The sequence below is a fragment of the Motacilla alba genome, chromosome 3, assembly GCF_015832195.1.
Source record: "Motacilla alba alba isolate MOTALB_02 chromosome 3, Motacilla_alba_V1.0_pri, whole genome shotgun sequence".
Classification (NCBI taxonomy): Eukaryota; Metazoa; Chordata; class Aves; order Passeriformes; family Motacillidae; genus Motacilla; species Motacilla alba.
This window is the reverse complement of record NC_052018.1, coordinates 89,524,974-89,544,817: the sequence shown is the minus strand read 5'-3', so window position 1 is coordinate 89,544,817 and position 19,844 is coordinate 89,524,974. Positions and strand designations below refer to the sequence as shown.

Sequence of the window (19,844 nt, the reverse complement as noted above, 5' to 3'; positions counted from 1 at the left end):
AATGTTCTAACAGTGGAAACCTAATTATACCTCAACTAGTTTAAGTCACATTTCTTTGCATGCACACACATATCCACAATCCATGTTCTCTTTCTGTGGAATCATTACAGAGATCTTACCTGCATTATTATTGTCATATTCTTGCTCTAGTAAAGGCAAAAAAGAAAAAGAATATTTTGCAGTTTTATTCCTGTACTATCATCTGGTGACCTGTTCTCAGTGCCCTCTGTAGATTTTAATGTTATAACTAAATAGTCTCTCTTTTTCTGTGAATGTTCTGAATCCTTTTCCAAGGCTATTTTGACTTTTGGGGATGTTTGGGTGCTGTGACTCAGATGTGTGTGTTATGCTCTCCGTGTTCCCTCCCGCAGGAGTCGCATGTCCGAACTCACCTGTCCCGGCAGGCCACGCAGGGCACCCCGGTGCGTAACACGGGCAGTCCCAAGTCGGCAGTGAAAACTCGGCAGGCTTTCTTTCTGCACACCACCTGTTGGACAAAACTGGCCCGTCAGGTCTGCAAAAATACCCTCCGGCTGCGGCAGGCAGCACGACGTCCCTTTGTCCCTATTAACTGTGCTGCCATTAAGGCAGAATGTAAGATGTTTTTTTAATTCTTAGTTCTGTGTGCTGTGCTTCCCACCCATTTTTGTCTTTTAATTTTATTTTCTTTTTCAATAAACATTTCTTGTCTATACGCTTTTGCTTTTCATTTTTTTTTTTTTTTTCATTTGTCCAGCATATTGCCGACACATTGGATAAAGTCTGGTTGCCTTGAACAGATCTTAGGCTGTGGGAACATTTCAAATTAATTAAAAAGGGGGATAACTATTACCTCATTCACTTTCAAAAATTGACATTAACAAAAATGGGGGGCAGGAAGGGAAAATCAGAGCCACAACATACATTCTTCCTACTAGGCAGCATCAAAGAAGTGTGCTTTTCTGTTGTTTTTTTAATCGTTTGCTGAGCAGAACCTATAGATCTGTACATGTTGTACTTTTTTTTCAATGGGATTGGTCAAAGAATCAGGAGCTGGGGTTTCATAATAATTTAAATGTGGTGTGCAATACAGTCCTTTATCACTGTGACAATCAGATGGTGGAGATAGCCATGTTTATTCATCGTAGTTGCATCATTTTGTTTTTTTCTGTTACAGTTTTAAATATTAATTCTAAATAAAATTCTGTATTATGCTTGTTCTTTTTATAGCCAAAATATCAAGACCTGATGAATTTCTAGTAGTATGGCAAAAGGCTGTTAGTTTTTGTAGATAGCAACAGTAAGTGTCTTCACCTGCATATATGTGTAAATTCTGCTGCAAAGTCACTGAATATTTCAACATCTTTTATATCTGCACCAGGCACATTGTTTTACTGTTCACACTGTCTGGCTATAATTCCCAGTTTTCCATAGATACAGTACTTGGAGCAGATACTTGGTATTCCAGGATGAGGTGTGCTGGTTCATTGTACTGTCAATTGTATTAGAATTGAAGAAAACTTTTAAGATCATTAGGTGTAGGGTTTATAAGCATGTTCATTAGATTAACAGTGAATGTTTTCCCAGCATACTTATCTGGGATGCAGATGATGTCTGTACTGTTTATAAGAAATTTACTCCACGGAGGCTTAAAATCTGATTTTGAGTAATTATTTTCCCTTTATGTACTTCAAGACCAGACATTACACATATGCAAACTTTTCATCTACTTCCACCATGCTCCAAAATTTGCTGAATATTTCTGTTCATTGTCCTTGTCTAATTTTTTAGTTCTTTTGGCCATTTTGTTTCTTCTTTTAAATCTATGCAAGTCAGGAACAACTTTCAGATTTCAGGAAACCATGTGTCACCTGTGAGAATAAAATGAGTTGTTCTTCATGGAAGAAGCATGTCTAAAGATGGATTAAGATTATATTTTTAATCCTCAATCCAAAATAAAGGTTACTTTCTGAGAGAAAGGTATTGTACCTTTATGTTTCTGCTTAACCATGGAGGAAAATTCAGAAGTTCACTTGAACCTTATTTCTTTATACCCACGTCTGTGTTTTTTTTCTCACTCACTGCAGTAAAAAATATTCAATAGATGAAACTTGTGTTTAAGGAGAAGAAAAAACAGAAGAAAAAATTTCATCCAACTGTTGTTATACTAGAACATGAGTTCAACCTTTAAAGAGAGGAGTGAAAAGCTGAGCTTTTCAGCAGGAAATAGTAATTCTTGCTTCAACTGGCAGTGCTGGGAGTGTTTTCTCTTTGCTTTGAGTGAAAGAGTTCTACATCAGATTAACAGCAAGAGTAGAAAGACTTTTTTTCTTTTTTTCCCCTGTAGTGTCTGTCTTTCATGATTCTTTTTGCTTAAGCAAATTTTGGACCTTGTGATTTTGTCTCTTTGAATTCTGATGCTTCCTGATTAGAGCTAACATAGGTTGAAGAAAAAAAAGTCACAATGGTTGATGGTTTTTGAACACAGCATTAAAATAATGTTCTAACAATGGAAACCTAATTATACCTCAACTAGTTTAAGTCACATTGCTTCACATGCACACACATATCCACAATCCATGTTCTCTTTCTGTGGAATCATTACAGTGATCTTACCTGCATTATTATTGTCATATTCTTGCTCTAGTAAAGGCAAAAAAGAAAAAGAATATTTTGCAGTTTTATTCCTGTACTATCATCTGGTGACCTGTTCTCAGTGCCCTCTGTAGATTTTAATGTTATAACTAAATAGTCTCTCTTTTTCTGTGAATGTTCTGAATCCTTTTCCAAGGCTATCTTGAATTTTTGAATTTTAAACAAGATCCTTAATTAGCAGCAATGATTTCCTATGCTGGATCCACTGAGTACACTGAGTAATTACAATATTGAATGGCTATCTGTGTTGGTGTTAGAAATATTACAGTCATGTTTAACTAATAACCTGGCCAGAGTACCAGGTCATCCATGATGTGATATGGCATGAGATGGTTACAAGGCCCAAGAACTGATTTGGAATTTGTTTTCCATGTTGGTTTGCTGAGACTTGAATCTAATGGCTGCTTAGATGCTAGTCAGACTCTCCTGACTCTGTGTGTGCCAAAACAGTTCTTGAAAATGTAACTGTGTTTCCCAACTATATTGCATTAGGCACCATATCAACACTCAGAAACCACAAAATCTGAAGACAGAAGGATTGGTGGGGCACTTATCCCAGCTGCATACCAGGTTTTATGCCCGCTTAGTCTTGAGCAATTTGTTGAAGTGCCAGGTTGTAAATGAAACTGATTCCCAGATCTGAGAAAGACTGTCTGAACAAGCATGTCACAGCTCAGTCATAAAATAAATTGGTTTTTGCATTCCACCTGTGTACCTGAATGCATCTGCAGGTACTTCTCATGTCTTGGAGGAGGATGGAGGCTTCTGGGAATGATAACTTTAGGCCCAAGTATCTTTTAGTTGAAAACCAGGTTTCAACTGAATACTTTCTCTTATTGAACATCCGCCCACATCCTCTTCCTCAGCCCATTATATCCACTGGCAGAAAACAAGGTCCTATTCTGTGTTCTTTATTCCTTCAGATAGTGCAGAGAATTAGATTTTCCTCATTAATGAAGCCTGTAGCATGACCCCTGCTCAGATGCCAGCAGGAGGTAGTGGAGATGATACATTTACATCCCAGTTCAATCTCAGGATGGCCACCAGGAGGTTGAGAAGGCACAGCACCTCCTGCTAGGAGCACAGCCCATCATGGAAAGCTCAAACTTTGTTCTGTCTGAACTTAATAGACTCACTGTGGTTGGTGACAATAAACTTGTCTGATGATTTTTCCAGGAATAATTAGAATTGGTGAACTGCTTCGGTAAGATAAAATTGTCATGGTCTAAATCTCATGCACTACCTCCTTTTTAGTTTGAATATATTGCGTGTTTTTTTTAGAAAGTTAAGCAAGACCATCCTGTCTGGGGAAGGTCTCTTAATTAGAGAAGAAGCAAAGTGAGCAGTCTTCTCAGCAGTCACTGACGAGACTGGATCTGTTTGCAGCTCACAGGCAGGTTGATAAATGCCTGGCAGTGAGCCATGCGTCTGTAAACATTATTGCTTTAGCACAGGGAGACTTTTGAGGGATTTTTTTTTTTCATTGCTTGGATATAGCTTTATCACTATATGTATTAATTATAGTAATTTAGATTTGGATAACTACATGCTGTCTGGGTAGACATGATTGTCAAAATGTTTTCAGTGCATGGTAATATATTATCTGTATGCTATATGTATAGTTATCTGGAAATGGGTGTACTGATCATGATGAAAATTTATTATACATTTAAATCCTCAGATTTATTAACAAATATGGTACATAGTACTTGCTAGTGATCTAGTTTGGTGCAACAAAGACAAGTGAAAACAGTAGAATATGCAAAATGTTTGATTTGTCTTTATAAGCATAAAGTTTGTATTTTACTGACATAAAGCTACCCATTCATCTGAATTGAGTAACATTTATGGGTATTGGTTCACAAACTATGTTTTGCATTCTTGAATTTGATAGCTATGGGAGAGCTTTTAGCTGTATCTAGGATGAAGATATCTTCTCTGTTGTTATCTTTGAATACAATTTGTGCCAGATTTTAATAGCCAGCAAAATAATTGACAGAGCATATTATTTTTTTCCAAAGTTTGTAAGAGTGCAATTCAGGGAATACAGTACATTCATTAGATGATCTGCATTTTCACAGAGATATGATGGAATGTCAAAGAGAAATAACTTGCTAATGAGAGTCTCTCTAAGCTTAAGAGACCTACAAATCCATTTTTTTTAAGAAAGGAAAGAATTAGAAAAATACTTCCATATCTAGAAGCACAGCCTCATTTGTTATCATCTTCTTGGCATTACTGATTTCATTCACCTCTGTAATGCCCACATCAGTCATCATGCTTGGCAGCTTTAAAGCCTCATAAAAAATGTGTTTTTTTAACAAACATTTAACATTACAAACTCTGGTTTGTAATGTTATTTCCTAGAATTTTTCTAGTTGTGCTGTATCCTCTTTCGGGTTATGGTGCCCCATATTATGTGCACTTCAAGATACAGATTTGCCGTAATTTTAGAAAGTTGTGTTTTCTATTTTCCTATCATGTTTTCCAACATTCTGATTTTGATTTCTTTTTAGTATTGTCTAGATATTTTTAGACAGCTGTTGATGCTGACTCCATGAATACTGTTCTGCTTTGTGATGTTGTAGGAGCTATCATTATATCTATAAATTACAGTGATTTTACCCCTTCAGAATTCATTTACATGCATTGCTTGATGCTGTGCCTGTCCTTTGCTATCAGTTTTAGCTTTGATTATGCTTAGGAATTTCTTATCAGGAAATATTAACTCTCTAATCACCTCTTTTGCTGCCCTTTTGTATGTTGAATAGCACAGATCATTTGGGGATTACATAGAGAATTTTAATAAGGTTTTAATTCCTGAAAAAGCCTCTTTTACCCTGTAACAGCTGGACAGCAGAGGTCTTTGATGACACAGTTTGGTAAAAACTCTCTGAAATGCCAAATTGGATGCCAGATCAGCTGCATGTGGGCAGGTCATGGTCCCCTCAGAGGATCCTGGCAGGCTTATGAGACTGGCACTTACTGGTTTATAGGACATGGAAGTAGAAAGGGACCCTGGAGGTCTCTAATCCCACCTCTTGCATAAGGTTCACGTGCTCATGGGCCTTTAGGCCAGATGAGCTTTTTCTGTCTCCACAGATGGAGACTGCATGACTTCTCTGGGCACCTGCTTCAGTGTTTGATCAACCTCAGAGTAAATAATCTTGTATCTAACAATCTCCTGTCTCTCGGCCTGGCTGCTGCCACAGACAGGAACAGTGTGCTGTCCTGTCTCTGTGTTCCTCTGAGAAGGGTCTGGCTCGATGTCTCTGTGCTCTTCTGCTGGGAGGCTGCAGGTGCCAACCAGGTGTCCCCTTGTCCTTCCCCTCTCAAGGCTGCCCAGACCAGTTTCCCCAGGCCCTGGATGTCCTGCACGCAAAACACCCAATCCATCAGCTGGCCCTGCTCCTGTGTGCCTGTATCTCTTCCCTGGTGGGGACCCCAGAGCTGGACATGGGCTCTGGCTGTTTGCCCTGGACCAAGGGGAGAGGTGACCTACCCCCGGCCCTGCTGGGTGCGCGTGTGCTTGTGAGGCTCAGCAGGCCATCATCCTTCCTGCTGCAAGGGCACACCACCCAGTCATGAGAACACACTAAACTTGCTTTCCCTTCCAAGGTCTTTGTTGGCTCCCTTGATGCTTCCAAATTTAACCATGTGCCTCTATTAATAATGCAACCTTCTGCCACTCTGCAGGCCTACTTAGTGGAGAATGTTACCACATTTGCCCCGTTTTTGTTCTCTTCAACCAAGAACATTTAAGCATTCATTAAACACCAGCAGCAGGTCTGCTCAGCCACCTGGTCCTGGGAACTTGGTTCTACTGATTAACCAGTTTGTTTTGAAATATTTCCTATGGACACTTCAATGTGACACAGTTCTCATACTTTCCTCATTAAAGTATTTTGGAAGTGAGCTGCTTTAAGTGCTTCTGCAATGAACAGTGATACAAGGAATGCATTCAGCTTTTCTGCTGTGCCTTTGTCTTTCTTGTGTATTTTCCTCACACCTTCATAATCTATTGCTAGAGACACCAGCACACTTTCTGCTTTTGCTGTTTGAAAAATATACTAAAATAAAATCAGATTCCTTCTTGTTATAAATGTATTCTTTTCTCATAGCTTCCACTATTTCACTGGTCTTACTAAGATTTTTAATGCTCATAAAAAAGATCATATTTGATTTTAGGACTTGCTTTAAATTTTGGGAGTTTTGATAACTTCCTACCCAAATTTTATTCTCCCAAATTTATTCCAAATTTTATTGAGAATGATGCACAATACAACTTCCATGTTCTTCTCTCTGTTCTGCATAAAGATCAAAAACTTTATTATACTTTTTATGGGAGCACCTTATTGTGGATCAAAGTTTGCTGCTGTTAAGCTTACTTTACTGTTTCAATAGATAGGCGTGCTTTGGAATACTCACCTTTGATGAACATGCTTTATCTCAAGCATGAAAATTGTGCTCTCATTGCACTATGTATTCCCAGTCAGCATATAAATACCACAACATGATTCAATATCTTTTTTTTACAGTGAAGACGCGTAGATGGAAAATTTTCTTGCTAATTGCTTCTTGGGTGATGCTTTGCTGTTCTCAAAGTAGCTATAAAATATGGTATAGCCTCTTCTTATTTTACTGAGGGAGTCAGTGGAGACACATCATTCTGCTCCACCACTTAAATAATTTCAGGTGTTTTGCAATATTAAATATATTCCAGGCACCAGGCCTTTTGGGTCTTTTTCCTGAGCACAGTATGTTTTGTGATTAAGAAAAAGTAACAAAGTGCTTCACGTACTCAGCATTAGGGCTCTGGAACCTTTGAAACCCATTGGTATTTCCAGAATTTTAGGTTGGTTCCTTAATCTACTACAGTGAGTTGTGCTTTATCTGCTGCACTGAAAACATCTTCTTGAACATCTGAAATACTTATTCCAGTCATTGCTGTGCATTCACAATCTTCATGATTTTCGCACAGATCTAGATTAGAATCGATAAAGGGATTGTAAATTCTACGTGGTGTCTCATCCTCTTCCAGTTACTGTTTACTCTGTCTCATGTGCTGGAATGAATGAAGCAAACAGGAAGAATTTGGTGGAACACAGGGAGGAGTTGCAATTATAATCTATTTATAATGTGTCCCTTCTGTAAAGCTTGTAGGTAGGTATATGTGGGAAGTTATTTCATTTGAGAGACCTCCCGGATCTATATAACACTGTATGAGTGCAGTTTTGTCCAGAACAGAATACCTGTATTCTAGGGATACTGGAAGCTCTCTATGGGCGTTTTTATGTGCTCTTGGTAGACAGGTAACCCAATTATTCTGAAAAATTAAAAAGAAAAAAAGAGATGGTCTCTTTCCAGTTGTCTTGAATTTATTTACTGAAACCTAGTGCCTTGTGAATTTTTGCCTTAAGTTGACTGACTTCATTGTCTAAACATGAACTTCTTTATGTTAACACTTTGTGTTTGGGACGTGTGGAATCTCTGCTTATATATTCACAGTAGCAGCAGGCAATTTAAGGCAGTTGCTGCACTACTAGTTTTCATGTACTTAGCAGAAAGTTACAATCTTTGAGACCTTTTAGCTCTGTAATACTTGGTTACAATTGAGCATTTTGTTGAAAAGTTTATGGTGAGAAGTTGTGTGACAAAAATCAGTAGTCCCAGCTTTAAAGCCTTAACTCTGTATTGCCCCATTTAGAGACAGAGAAGCATGTAGAAAACAAAAAAGAATACAATGTAAATCGTTTTAATAGCCAAAACTGCATTTTTTAGTGTTCATATTTTTATCTGTGTTCCATTTGCCTGGCTGACTATCTCCGGAAAGACTTTGTAAGCAAAAAACTACAATCTAACTTGTGTTAAAACTTACATGAACTTAGAAAAAAAAAAAAGAAAAAATCATAACATCGCTTGCATGAAAGAGGACATGTCCTGCATTTAAATATTCATGATTAGAAGTATTGATGAGAATCTAAAAGGTGGGCTAGAACAAAAAAAATAAATTTGTGTTAAAAATGCAAGTCAGAGTCTGGTTGGTATGTCCTAAATCAGTTTGTAATAGTAAAATATTTAAACTGAGTTTTATTCTTTAAAATTCTCAGATGCAGATCGACATTGTGAACTTGCTGGGAATCCTCTGAAGATAAAAAGCACCAGAAAACCACTGTCATGTATCATTGGGTATTTAGGTGCGTATCTGCCTGTGGAGAATAACAAACCAAATGAACACTCAGTGTGTACTGAAGCTTCATAACCTAGTATGCACAGAAAGAGAGATTTATGCTTTTAGTAACGTGAAAAAATTTTGAAGTTAATAAATTAATAAATAATGGTGGTCCACTATGCGTTGCAAAACTGCATGGTTGAACTTGCAGGATGCAGGGCAGAAGTCCTGATAGTGGTTTAAAGTTCAGAGTGAAACCTGTTGTAATTTAGAATGTGAAAAATAGTCTGGCTCTCTAAATAAAAAGAATAAGTGCTCAAAGGGCAGATTCTCAGTGTGCCTCAGGGCTGCTCTACTGTGGCCTTTGTATCCATTTGCAATACTACTTTTTACTTAACAGCAGGGGACCTCAGCCACACTAAGACACATACCTTGTAATTTGATGACCTAAGTTTAAAAGGTGCAGTGCAATGTGTACTGAGTTCACCACCAAGAGGACCATGAACCCATAAGTAAATAGGGAGAGGAAAAATTCTAGCAATAGCGATTCCTTGCAATGAGCCATCAGTGGCTGTTAAATATTTGCACAGTCATATAAGAATTGTGTAACCCAGAGGCTCAAATGAATACAGAAATCCATCCGCTGATCAGAGATGCAATGAATAATTCTGCTGTGTATTAATCCTATTCTACAGAAGTGAACTCTACAGCTGAGTGTAGAGCTTAGTCTAGATGTTTTGCTCATAATTTCAGTCACCAGAAGGTTTTTGGTTTTTTTTTTGTACTAGATCAAAGTAAACAGTAAGTCTCTTGCCTTCCTGAAATAGAAATCAGCTATTAATGCAGTTACAGCTGTTCTTCCAGGACATCAGTTTTGTCAAAATACTAACTAGAAGAATGTGGGTAATGAGGAATTAATGACATTCTCACTGAATTTTAATTCCTCCTGCCCTGGAGTTTAAGAAAAAAGCTGGGGATAATTCCATACAGACATCCCAGCTGTGTGTGTCATGTGTGTTGAAGGGACTACTTTGGTTGACTTGGTGGAGTTTTGGTTGTGAGGGGGGAAGCTGGACAGGGGATGGTTCATCCAGTGGACCTGTCTGTGCATCTAAAGAGGAAATGGTAAGCTGGGGAAACTTAGAAGACACCACATGTTTTTATTGTCATTTTACATAGCCTTTGAGGAGTTGTCTTGACCCCTCTGGGAGTCTGTGTCTGTAGGTGTAATGTGAATAAATGGATGAATAGTGTCAGGCAGCATTTTGTGAACTTATATGAAGGTCTGGTAAAAGATTAACAGTGCTAAAATATTCTGCGTATCTGTAGAGTCTGCTTAGAATTTGACTGTATGGGAAGTAACAGTGTCTCACTACAGCTGAGGAAAATAATGTGTGTTCAGGGGATATGAAGTGAACCCAGTACAGTTGATTACATTCATCTGAATTAGCTTTATATGGATGGCTAGAAAATGTTTTTTTGTTTGCTATGTAGCTTGGTAATTTATTTTTAGTTTAGTTTGTTTGTGATCTGTTTTAGTTTATTTGACTTTTTTGCAGTTTCAGTAAATATGTAAATCTTGCATTATTTTTCTCAAAAAATTATTATTATATATAATGTCATAACTTATATAGGAGGCACTTGTTTTCTTCTTAAGATTCGTGCTGTGCCATTCTCACAGAATTTTATTGGCATATGATTAACAATTTGTCAGGGCACTACTGTTTTCACCCTTCCTGGTAAGGCAGGGAGGACTTCAGTGCCCTGCACATTGTGGGTCATCACTTCCCTTTACCCTTGTTCTGCATCTTGGCTGCAGGTTCACAGGTGAGGTAGGACAAGCATTAAAATTAGGTCTTGTCCTCTCAAGAGCTGCGGCTAATCCCCTGCAATCTCATCAGTCATCACTGTGCTTCCTAAAACAAAGCTGCTGCGTGAACCCCCGGCTAATTAAATGTCCCATATTACCTCTTAGTTATGAGGAAACCAGGCTAACACTCCAGCTGGGATACATGTTGAAGAGATGAGGTGAGAGAAAGGTGCAGCTGCCTAAGCCCCTCTGGAATCCAGGATGTTTGTTGAGGTGATTTGGTAGAAGACCCTTTACTTTGGTTTTTTTATTTTTTTTTTACCCTACTGACATAGTGGAAAAGGGAGACATTTTTAATGATGTTATTGTTATTTACTTGCTTGAGGCTGAAATCTGGTCCTAAAGAATGGGCTCCTAATATGTTTTTGAAACATTATCTCTTACTCCTATTTATTTTTATTTCAGAATGTGGCTGACTGGTTATTTGCTACTGTCATGAGATAATTTGAATGCTATAGTCAGTTCTCTGAGTGAGAACAAGGTGCAGCTGGCTGAAAGATTTTCAGTGAAGTGCTATGCAATAGAACAAGGATAAGAGCAGCAGGAATTAAAAGATTTTGATTACTATTATTCCATAATACGATTATATGAAGGGATAATAGGCAAAACCCCTGAAATGCCTCGTTACTCTGCTTGGGTGTGATGAGGCAGCTGGTAATAAAGTGCTGATTCAAAGTATGAAAATGTTTGAAGCAAGTCTTCATGTAGAGGAGGAGTGAAGTAAGATGTAAAGGTCTGCATATGAAGGAATCAGTCCATTGGGAAGTGGTCCTGGCTGTTTAACTGAGTTCCTTTCTAGAACTTAAATGCAGAGCTTGGTTTTGCTACCTTCCTCTACTGCAGAAAGAGAAAAGACAGCCTTTGTGGTAAACTAATGGAGGATTAGTGACTTCTGAACTGAATAGAATTTGAAGGAAGGAAATGCTTCCTTCCTCAACTGTTTGCTCACCCTGAAAATATGAAGTTGCCTCTCCTATAGCTAGCAGATGAAGGGAGGTGGAGTTCTCATATGTTGATGCAACTGCTGGGATTATTGTGGTTGCTACTGGAGCTCTTTGGCAAATAAAAAAAATATTTTAGTGTTAGCCCTGGAAATCTACCATTTCCTCCAGAAAATTGGATAAGATTGCTAAATGAACATTTTAGAATGCAAATTCCAATTACCTTCAGCAAATGGTGCAAGTGTATCTAATTCAGTTTAGAGTTTTGCATTAGCAATCAGAGGTGTTCATAGCATTAAGCATGCCTCTGTTCCCATTTTAGTAAAAAAAGTAAAGTATGAGATGCTTGTTCCCCACAGCAAGAAAAATGGGACATGCCATAAAATCTTTTCAGTATGAAAAGGACGAAAATCTTTTCTGCAGTGAATGGCTGTAAAAAGCTCTTATCTAATTAAGTGGTGGGAAATTTGGTGATGTCAAATCTACAGCTCAGCCCTGAAGTCACTGGTTACCTGTGTCTTCCTTCTCTGCTGTTCTAATACTTGCCTGGGTATTTCTCTGCCCTACTGTTTCTTACCTGGCCCTCTTGATGCTTCTCATGGGAGGGTGTTCATGCTTGGAGAGTGTGATTGCAAGCCCCAGCTAAAGCAGTGGTGAGCAATTAAGCAAAGTCTTTTCCAATGTGAAAATTGTTGGTGTTGTCTCCTCCTGGCACGCTGTTCCAGTACAGCCTGGCCAAGGCCATGAGGCTGAGAGCTCCAGGCAGGGCAGGCGAGCACTGGGGTATCAGACTTTGGGCATTCCTGAAGGAGGAAAACATGCTCTTGCAGTGGGCTTTGATTTTATGCAGTGGTTTCTCTTTCTCCTGAATGATGGCCATGGATGGCAGAGGCTGGAGAGGTTCCTCCTTGAATACCTGGCCTCACTGTAGATTTTGCATCTTCCCAGCTTCTGTGCTCCATTTTATAAACAGAAAAGCAGAATGAAGCTCCTTTCAGGAGGTGTAAACCTGGGCTGCAAATGAGAAAGTGCTTAATTTTTGTGTTCTGATCTCACCTGCCTTGGGCAACTGAGGCAGGTTGAGATCTGACTCCCAGCCCCTCTGCCCTCACCTTCTCAGCCTCTTCTGCCTGGGGTCATCAGAGGGCTGCTGGAATTGGCTGCAGGTGCCTCATAACTTGCACAGCGCTGGCAGCTGGTGCCCTACGGCTGTGTCACAGGGACGGGACCTGCCCCCGGGCAGCTGACAGCCCACACAAGTCTAGGTCCACCCAAGGCTGAACACGGTGGTGGCATTTTGAACCCAAATGTGTGATGGGAATTAGTTAATTGGTTCCACAAATTCCTGGTGAGGGACCAGCAGACTCAGCCGAGGCTTCCTTTTGCCACTTTTATCTGGCATGTAACAGAAATTTCCATGCAGCTGTGTCAGCTCCTGGCAAACACAGCAGCTGCCACCCTGAAATGTGCTGGCCTGATGTGCTTTGCTGCCTCTTACCCTTTTTATTGCTTCTTCTCCAAAATAATCTTGCTCCATGAAAAATATACTCTGGGATGTTTGAAGCTCCCCATTAAGGGGAAGTATGGAGGTGTTCCCACTGCAGTTTTGGGGTAGTTTTAGCTGCAGAGCCCTACAGTGTCTGACCCCCTGACTGCTGCACCTTGTGACTTGTGTGTGGGAAGATTCCCTAAAGCCTGTTATTGTGACAGAAAATATGGAATAGCTTGGGGTGTTTAGGTGGTTTCACTACAGTAAAATGCTTTTATTTGCTCACTGAAACCTGTGGGTGTGTAGCTTCAATACAAATCTCAAAAGGATACGAAAATATAAACACACCCATTTCAGACTGTTTTGTATTTATTAGCTCTTCAACCTCAAATCCTTACATATCTGCACTGTGGAATTGAACATGGGTAACCTAAAGTGAAATAGATCTTTCTTACTTGGAGGACCTGTGGTTAGGAGGACTTGTGTTGTTCAAAGTCTCGTAAACACACAAGTGCAGAAGGAACTTTCTTTTCACTGAAAATCAAAAGTAAATTTCATATGTGGAATAGATTATTCTGTTTATCTTAAAATCAAGTGGATATCATTTCTCTCTCTCTCTCTCTCTCTCTCTTTTGTCTCAAACAGAGATACATCCTGCTGTGAAACCCAGTGTAATCAGGTCAACACCAAGCCTTCAAAGTCCAAGTGCAAAACGACTGCTTGCACCCTCCAACCACTCTTCATTAAGTATTTTGGGGAAAAGAAACTACAGCCATCATAACGGGCTTGATGGTATGTGAAGGAATATAAAGGAAATATTCTTTAACTCTCTGAACTGAAAAACTTCCTGTGAAGCTGAGGTAACATTAAATGAGAGAGTAGAGACTTTGAAAAAAATGTAAGTTATGGATGGCATATTTATAGCATCAGTGCAATAAATAGTGGTGCCTGTTCATTGGAAAAAATATATTAATACCATCCTTTACAAAAACTCCATTTACCATTTTTCTTACTGATCTTGATGAAAGGACAAGAAAAGAATAAAACAAATTTGGTGAAGGCAGAGATGCAGCATGTTTTATTTTGGCTTTTTGCATGGCACCTTAGAAAGCCACTGTGCCTGCAGAGTAGGAAGCAAAAGGTGTGTCACAGAGGTGCAGGAGAGGCTTTTTCTGTACACTGTGCAGTGCCAGGGGTGACTTTTAGGCCTGGTGTATCCAGCCACTTCATTACACCTCCATGCAAACTAAGAACAGGAATGAAGATGTGTGAAAAAAAAAACAAAAAAACAAACAAACAAACAAAAAACCAAACAAACAAACAAAAAAAAGGATGGAAATTTTTGGGTAAGACTAACTTTTCTCAAATAGCCTTTATTTTTCATCCTGAAAAGTGACTGTACGTTATTGATGATTTTTTTCTTTACCAAACAGAAAGATATTTCAACTCTAACCACAGACAATTTTACCTTGTCCAAATAAGAGGAGAATCCAGCAGAATATAATGTTTATACTAAAAGAAAATGCATGCATGCATTCCTGATATCTCTTTGTGCAATATAACTTCTGTAAGCCATTAACTTATTTGTTCTATAGTTGAATATGGTTATTGAGGGTAGAAATTTGTTAGATGTTGGGCTCTCAAATAGACTGTTCAGGAGATGGTGTTCACAAAAGAGGTGACTGTCTGCTTTCATGCTTCACAGAATAGGTTGAGGTAGAAAGGAGAGGAATTGCCTTTCAGACAAGCTCTGTTTGGAAATAGCATTCCAAATAAAGGGAGAAAAACTTGATTCATAATCCACTGCCCCATAGTTGTGTTTTTCAGTCACTGCAAAAAATACTTGTATACTGCAGTGAAAACACCTACTGTACATTTAATAACACCAGATAGGAATCATGACATCCTTTGACAAGAAGTGGTTACTGAGAATACACAGAAGAGAGGATTGCTTGCTCTTCTGCTCAGCACGCAGCTATTACACCACAGACAAACAACATTCATGGTAACACAGGCTCTTTGGGGGACCAAGGTGACACTGTGGGAGAAAATATTGCAGCTGGAAGAAAATATGATATCAGCATTCGTAGGGAGAGCCATAAATGCTGACTTTCCACTGTGACCTTTGAAGATGGAGTTCTGCATGGATGGTTTAGTAGTTGCTGCATGAGAATGTGAACAGAGGCTTCCCCTTCCACCAGTGCTGGCCCTTAGACTGGGCTCTCCATGAAAGCTCTGAGTGATGAATTAGTTTCCCTTGGATGTAAAGATGATCATTGAATGCTTTCAGTTAGAAAAGACCTCACAGATGAAGTCCAGCCCTTAACTCAGCACTGCTAAGCCCTGAACCCAACATGCCACAACTGTTAAATCCCTCCAGGGATGGTGGTGACTCAACCACTTCCCTGGGCAGCCTGTTCCACGGCTTGACAATGCTTTCAGTGAAGTAGTTTTCCCTAATATCCAACCTAAACCTTCTCTGGCATCACTTGAAGATGTTTCCTCTTGTCCTATCACTTCTCATCTGTGAGAAGACACTGACCCCATCTTGCTGCAGCCTGCACATTTCTGCAGCAGAGAAGGCTGTAGCAGTAAGTTCAAGGTAATTATTATGGTTAAACCCCTCCTTATGTCTCTGTAAGGAGGCATGCTTGGAAATCAGTAAAATTTTTCTTCTACTTAGTATAGATGTTCTCCTCAAAGTAAAGAGTGTGTAAAACCAGTTATTAGCTACACCAGTTAGTGTGTATCAGTCAGCTGTGTTAAAGCATTTTGCACAAAATAGCATCTAATTTGAAAAAGTAGCATTGAGACCTGCAAGTCATTGCTTTAGGAGATATTTCTGCTTATCTATTTCCTGTGAAAACAATGTACTGGAAAGCACATATACTAAATAAGTGAAATTTGTATTTTTTTAGTGCAAAAATCACTATCTTAGTACAAAAAATGGCTATTTTTGTTATTATTCTTGCCACTCTCTTTGATGAAAATGTGGAGAAGTGTAAATAAAATGCAATGAAAAATAACAAACCAGTAGTAATGATACTCAACAGCATAGATTTCATTTCTTCTGACTTAAAAGTGATTACCTTTAGTATTCACCATTTACCTCCTCCCCAGGTTATTGCTAAATATAAAATATATTTTTCTTTTTGCTTGTGTTTTATCCAGCTTCTCTTCAATACCAGATCAGCTTGGGAAGTGGTAATTTCTGTCATTTTCCTGACCACAGTGTACTATTTGTGCAGTGAAAGGTTTTGCCAGCCTCCAGAGTTTTTGTGTTACTATAAATACACTAAAATGCTTTTTTATTCCAAAATACTATTGATTGCTGCAGGTTTGTTTGTGTTGTATCAATTAACAGTATCCAGAAGGCCTGATATGGAGATGATGGCAGATTCTGCCTTTCAGTGCATGCTTTGGTGAAATGAGCAAACAAAAAGGAGCATGGGGAATTTATATTAAATCTCATTTGCTATTTTCATAATTTTAATATTATTGACATGTAGATGTCTGCATTTTCAAGTTTACCTTTTTTCCAACAGTATTAGATATTTGTTGTGAGAAAGCCACATAAATATATTTACTTAAGATACACAATATTTCACAGCATTCAAATAAACATTGCTTAGATTAGCATAATTTAAGTCAATCTTACTGCCTATATGACTGCCTTATTTTGGCAGAATTTCTTTTTAAGCAAATTAATAATTATTTGCTTTGAATATAGCAGTACATTATGGAAATTGCACTTTTTTATGCCTCTTTGGGGAAGTGGGGGAAGATTATGAGAAACATCATTAATATTTAGTTAAATGCTTTTAAGAGTAATAAACAAGAATATGATTAGCATTTCTTATACAAGTCTTACATTGACTTGAGTTCTGCTTTTAACCAATGCAGCACAACATTCCCTTTGAGTTTTCCATGGATGCACCTCCAGAAAGGTTGAGCTCTCTTATTTATCTTTTCTTAATGGGGATGTTGTGCCCTGATATCTTGTTATTGTGAGTCATGGACACGAGTGAAATTGCTTTGCTTAAGCACTGTGTATTGTAGCTAGAGAGAGGATCTTGTAGGTTTTTGTGTCCCTTATTGGGAGGAAGAGTTTTTCTGGATGGTCTTAGAAAAGTGTTTTTCACTTTATTTTCAAAAACAGCAAATCTTGCATTTTGTGAGATGGAATGAAAAATGCCAGTGAACTGGCATTTCACTGTTCTGGAAAACTCACAGTACTTTGAGAAGTTTTTGTGTAATATACATGCTGGAGCTTTTAACTACTCCGAGATGCAGCATTTCAATTGCTGCTGAAATTAAAGTCAGCATAAGATATATAAGTGGTTCTCTGTCATGGAGATAGCCTCTTTCAAGTGGGAAAATTCCATCTTCAGAAAATCACGATGTTGCAGAAGGTTACACGTATCCAATTTTGTTACTGGAGTTGATGATGGGAAGATTTAGGTGTGACTGTAAAGTGCTTTAGATATTTTGAATCTGATCTTTAAATTACAGTGTCTGAAATTATTCCAAGCAATTACTTTCTCCCACAAGCTGCTTAACTGTGAGCAACAGTGCATCCAAGTAGTCAAATTTTACGTCAGCCTATTGTTTTGGCAGGGTGAGTAATGATAATTTTGCTTATAGTATTTGGAAACATCAGGTAGAAGTATTTTACACATGAATAATCTCTGTCATCTGGCATGCATTTCCTTACCTTTCATGCATGAGAACCAGAATATCCACACGATGTCCAAGGCATCAGCGTCACTAATGAGGTACAGAAATCTGCCTGTGCCTATTGATACCATTTTCATATTGTGGACAAAAATAAAAGAACTAGCTATTCATAGCTGAAGAGACTCAAATCAACAGCCCTGATCCTCCTTTCTTACCTGCCATTCCTTTAGTGCTGTATTTCAGCCTGAGATGTCCTGCTGTCTTCAAGAGGATGCTTTCAGCAGTCAAATTTCTCTTCTGGAATATACTGAAGTGTGCAGCAGATACATGAAGTATCCAGGAATGAGGCAACAATTTTGGGGTCTGTTTTCCTAGGGACCCACACATCTCTGGCCTGGCAGGATGAGAAAGTGACATGAGAAATTGGCAAATGGATAAAAACCTCAAAAAGATGTTCCTTTTCTCTTAGATACTCTTTTGGTCAATCCTTCTCTCTATGCTTATGGCTGATACTATTGGCTGTTCAGGAGATGAGCAAGGTAGAAAGGCTTAGTTTCCATTCCTAGTTTTCCATGGGGAATTTATGACAAACAGATGAAAACATAAGCAGCCTGACAGACATGCAGGGAGACTAAAACCTTTCCTGTCCCAAATTTTCTTGAAACACAGAAAATAATTATAATACATGCTTCATTATAATTAAGTTCACATAACATTATGTGAAAGTGCATTAAAGGGAAGGAGGTTTCACTCTAGGATGGAATTTTTCAGCAGTGAGTGAGTTGTTTTTTCTCAAAGGTGTCTGATTATTGTTTTCACAATACTGTGTTTTGGTAGAGACAGAGATGTTCTGCTATGGTGGCAGAGGAGCAGCATGGATTGCACATCAAAAAACATCTGGTGCTCTGTTACTTTAAAAAAGACAACCCTAAATTTTGTCTTACACATTAATAAACTGTAAACCTACCAAAATTGTTATAAACCTCATTTAACATACCAGTGATTTCCAGCTGAAAGATTAGAAATGAGTTGTGGCAAACAAGCTGCTATGGGAAAATTTTCCATTTCTTCCATGCTAAAACACAAGGTATGATTAATGCTGGATTGTGTACGCTCACTCTTCCCAAAAGTGAGAGACAAAAGCTATATATTGCTCCACAGTCAGTTTTCCCTCTGAAGTTTGCTTAGGACATGCGTGTTCTAGCTTTGGTCTTTGGTATAGCCAGAAAACACTTAAAAATATTCAGCTACAGATTTCTCAGTCAAATGTGTGCACTGGTATTGATGGAAATGTGAACATGGAAAATAGATCTCTCAGGGAAAAAATGATGCTGTGCTACTGTCATTTACTGAGGAAAGCAAAGGAATTTGAAAAGGTGTTTATGACTCTTAGTTACTTCCCGAAATATATTGCTTTTATGCTTATATCATTATAGGAAATACTTAAGAGCTTAGTCCTGCCTTTCTATACAGAGTCATTAAAACCATCTCTGACCCTCGAGAGATTGACCTAACAACGTTTTTACATTTTAATTTTGCAACTTGCACAAGAGTAGCCAATTTCTCTCTATTTTCACTGTGCAGTTGGAAGCAATAATTTAAAATATTTATTAGGAAACTAAAATGCTCTAAAGCTTACATTTCTGTGGTTAGTAAATTCACTTGTTTTTGCAGAGGTACAAATCATGATACTGAAGATGATGAACTACTGACAGCTTCCAGAGCCCAAATAATGTGCCTGGAAAGTGACACAGACCTTAATTACCCCAGGATGTTACTGCTGACATTGTCAGTCATTTGTAGAACTAAGCTTCTCCATCTCATGTTTGCAAGAGTCGAGTAAATTTTTTCCCTATTTAAATTTCTGTGTTATAAAACAGTGAGTTGATGATTCCCCACTTCCCTCTTTGGTCTTCATTTCTCCAAACCCAGTGATGCAAATGATATTGTGACTTAACATGAAAAATAACCAAGTAGGAGGAAAATACTTTTATCCAAAAAGCTAGAAGAGAAATATCTTTTCCCCCTAGAATTTCTTAAAATTGAGAAAATTATTTATTA

General features: G+C 38.3%; 1 protein-coding gene across 5 annotated transcripts in view; it reads left to right on the top strand.

The window, feature by feature from the left end:
* MTA3 (metastasis associated 1 family member 3) overlaps window positions 1-19,844 on the top strand; it is a 138,050-nt gene that overhangs the window by 84,209 nt on the left and 33,997 nt on the right. For all 5 annotated transcript variants that reach the window (XM_038131060.1, XM_038131059.1, XM_038131058.1 and 2 more), the window contains exons 14-16: window positions 372-594; window positions 8,745-8,831; window positions 13,752-13,898. In XM_038131060.1, coding sequence (XP_037986988.1) covers window positions 372-594; window positions 8,745-8,831; window positions 13,752-13,898 — 457 coding nt within the window. The remainder of the gene's footprint in view (window positions 1-371; window positions 595-8,744; window positions 8,832-13,751; window positions 13,899-19,844) is intronic.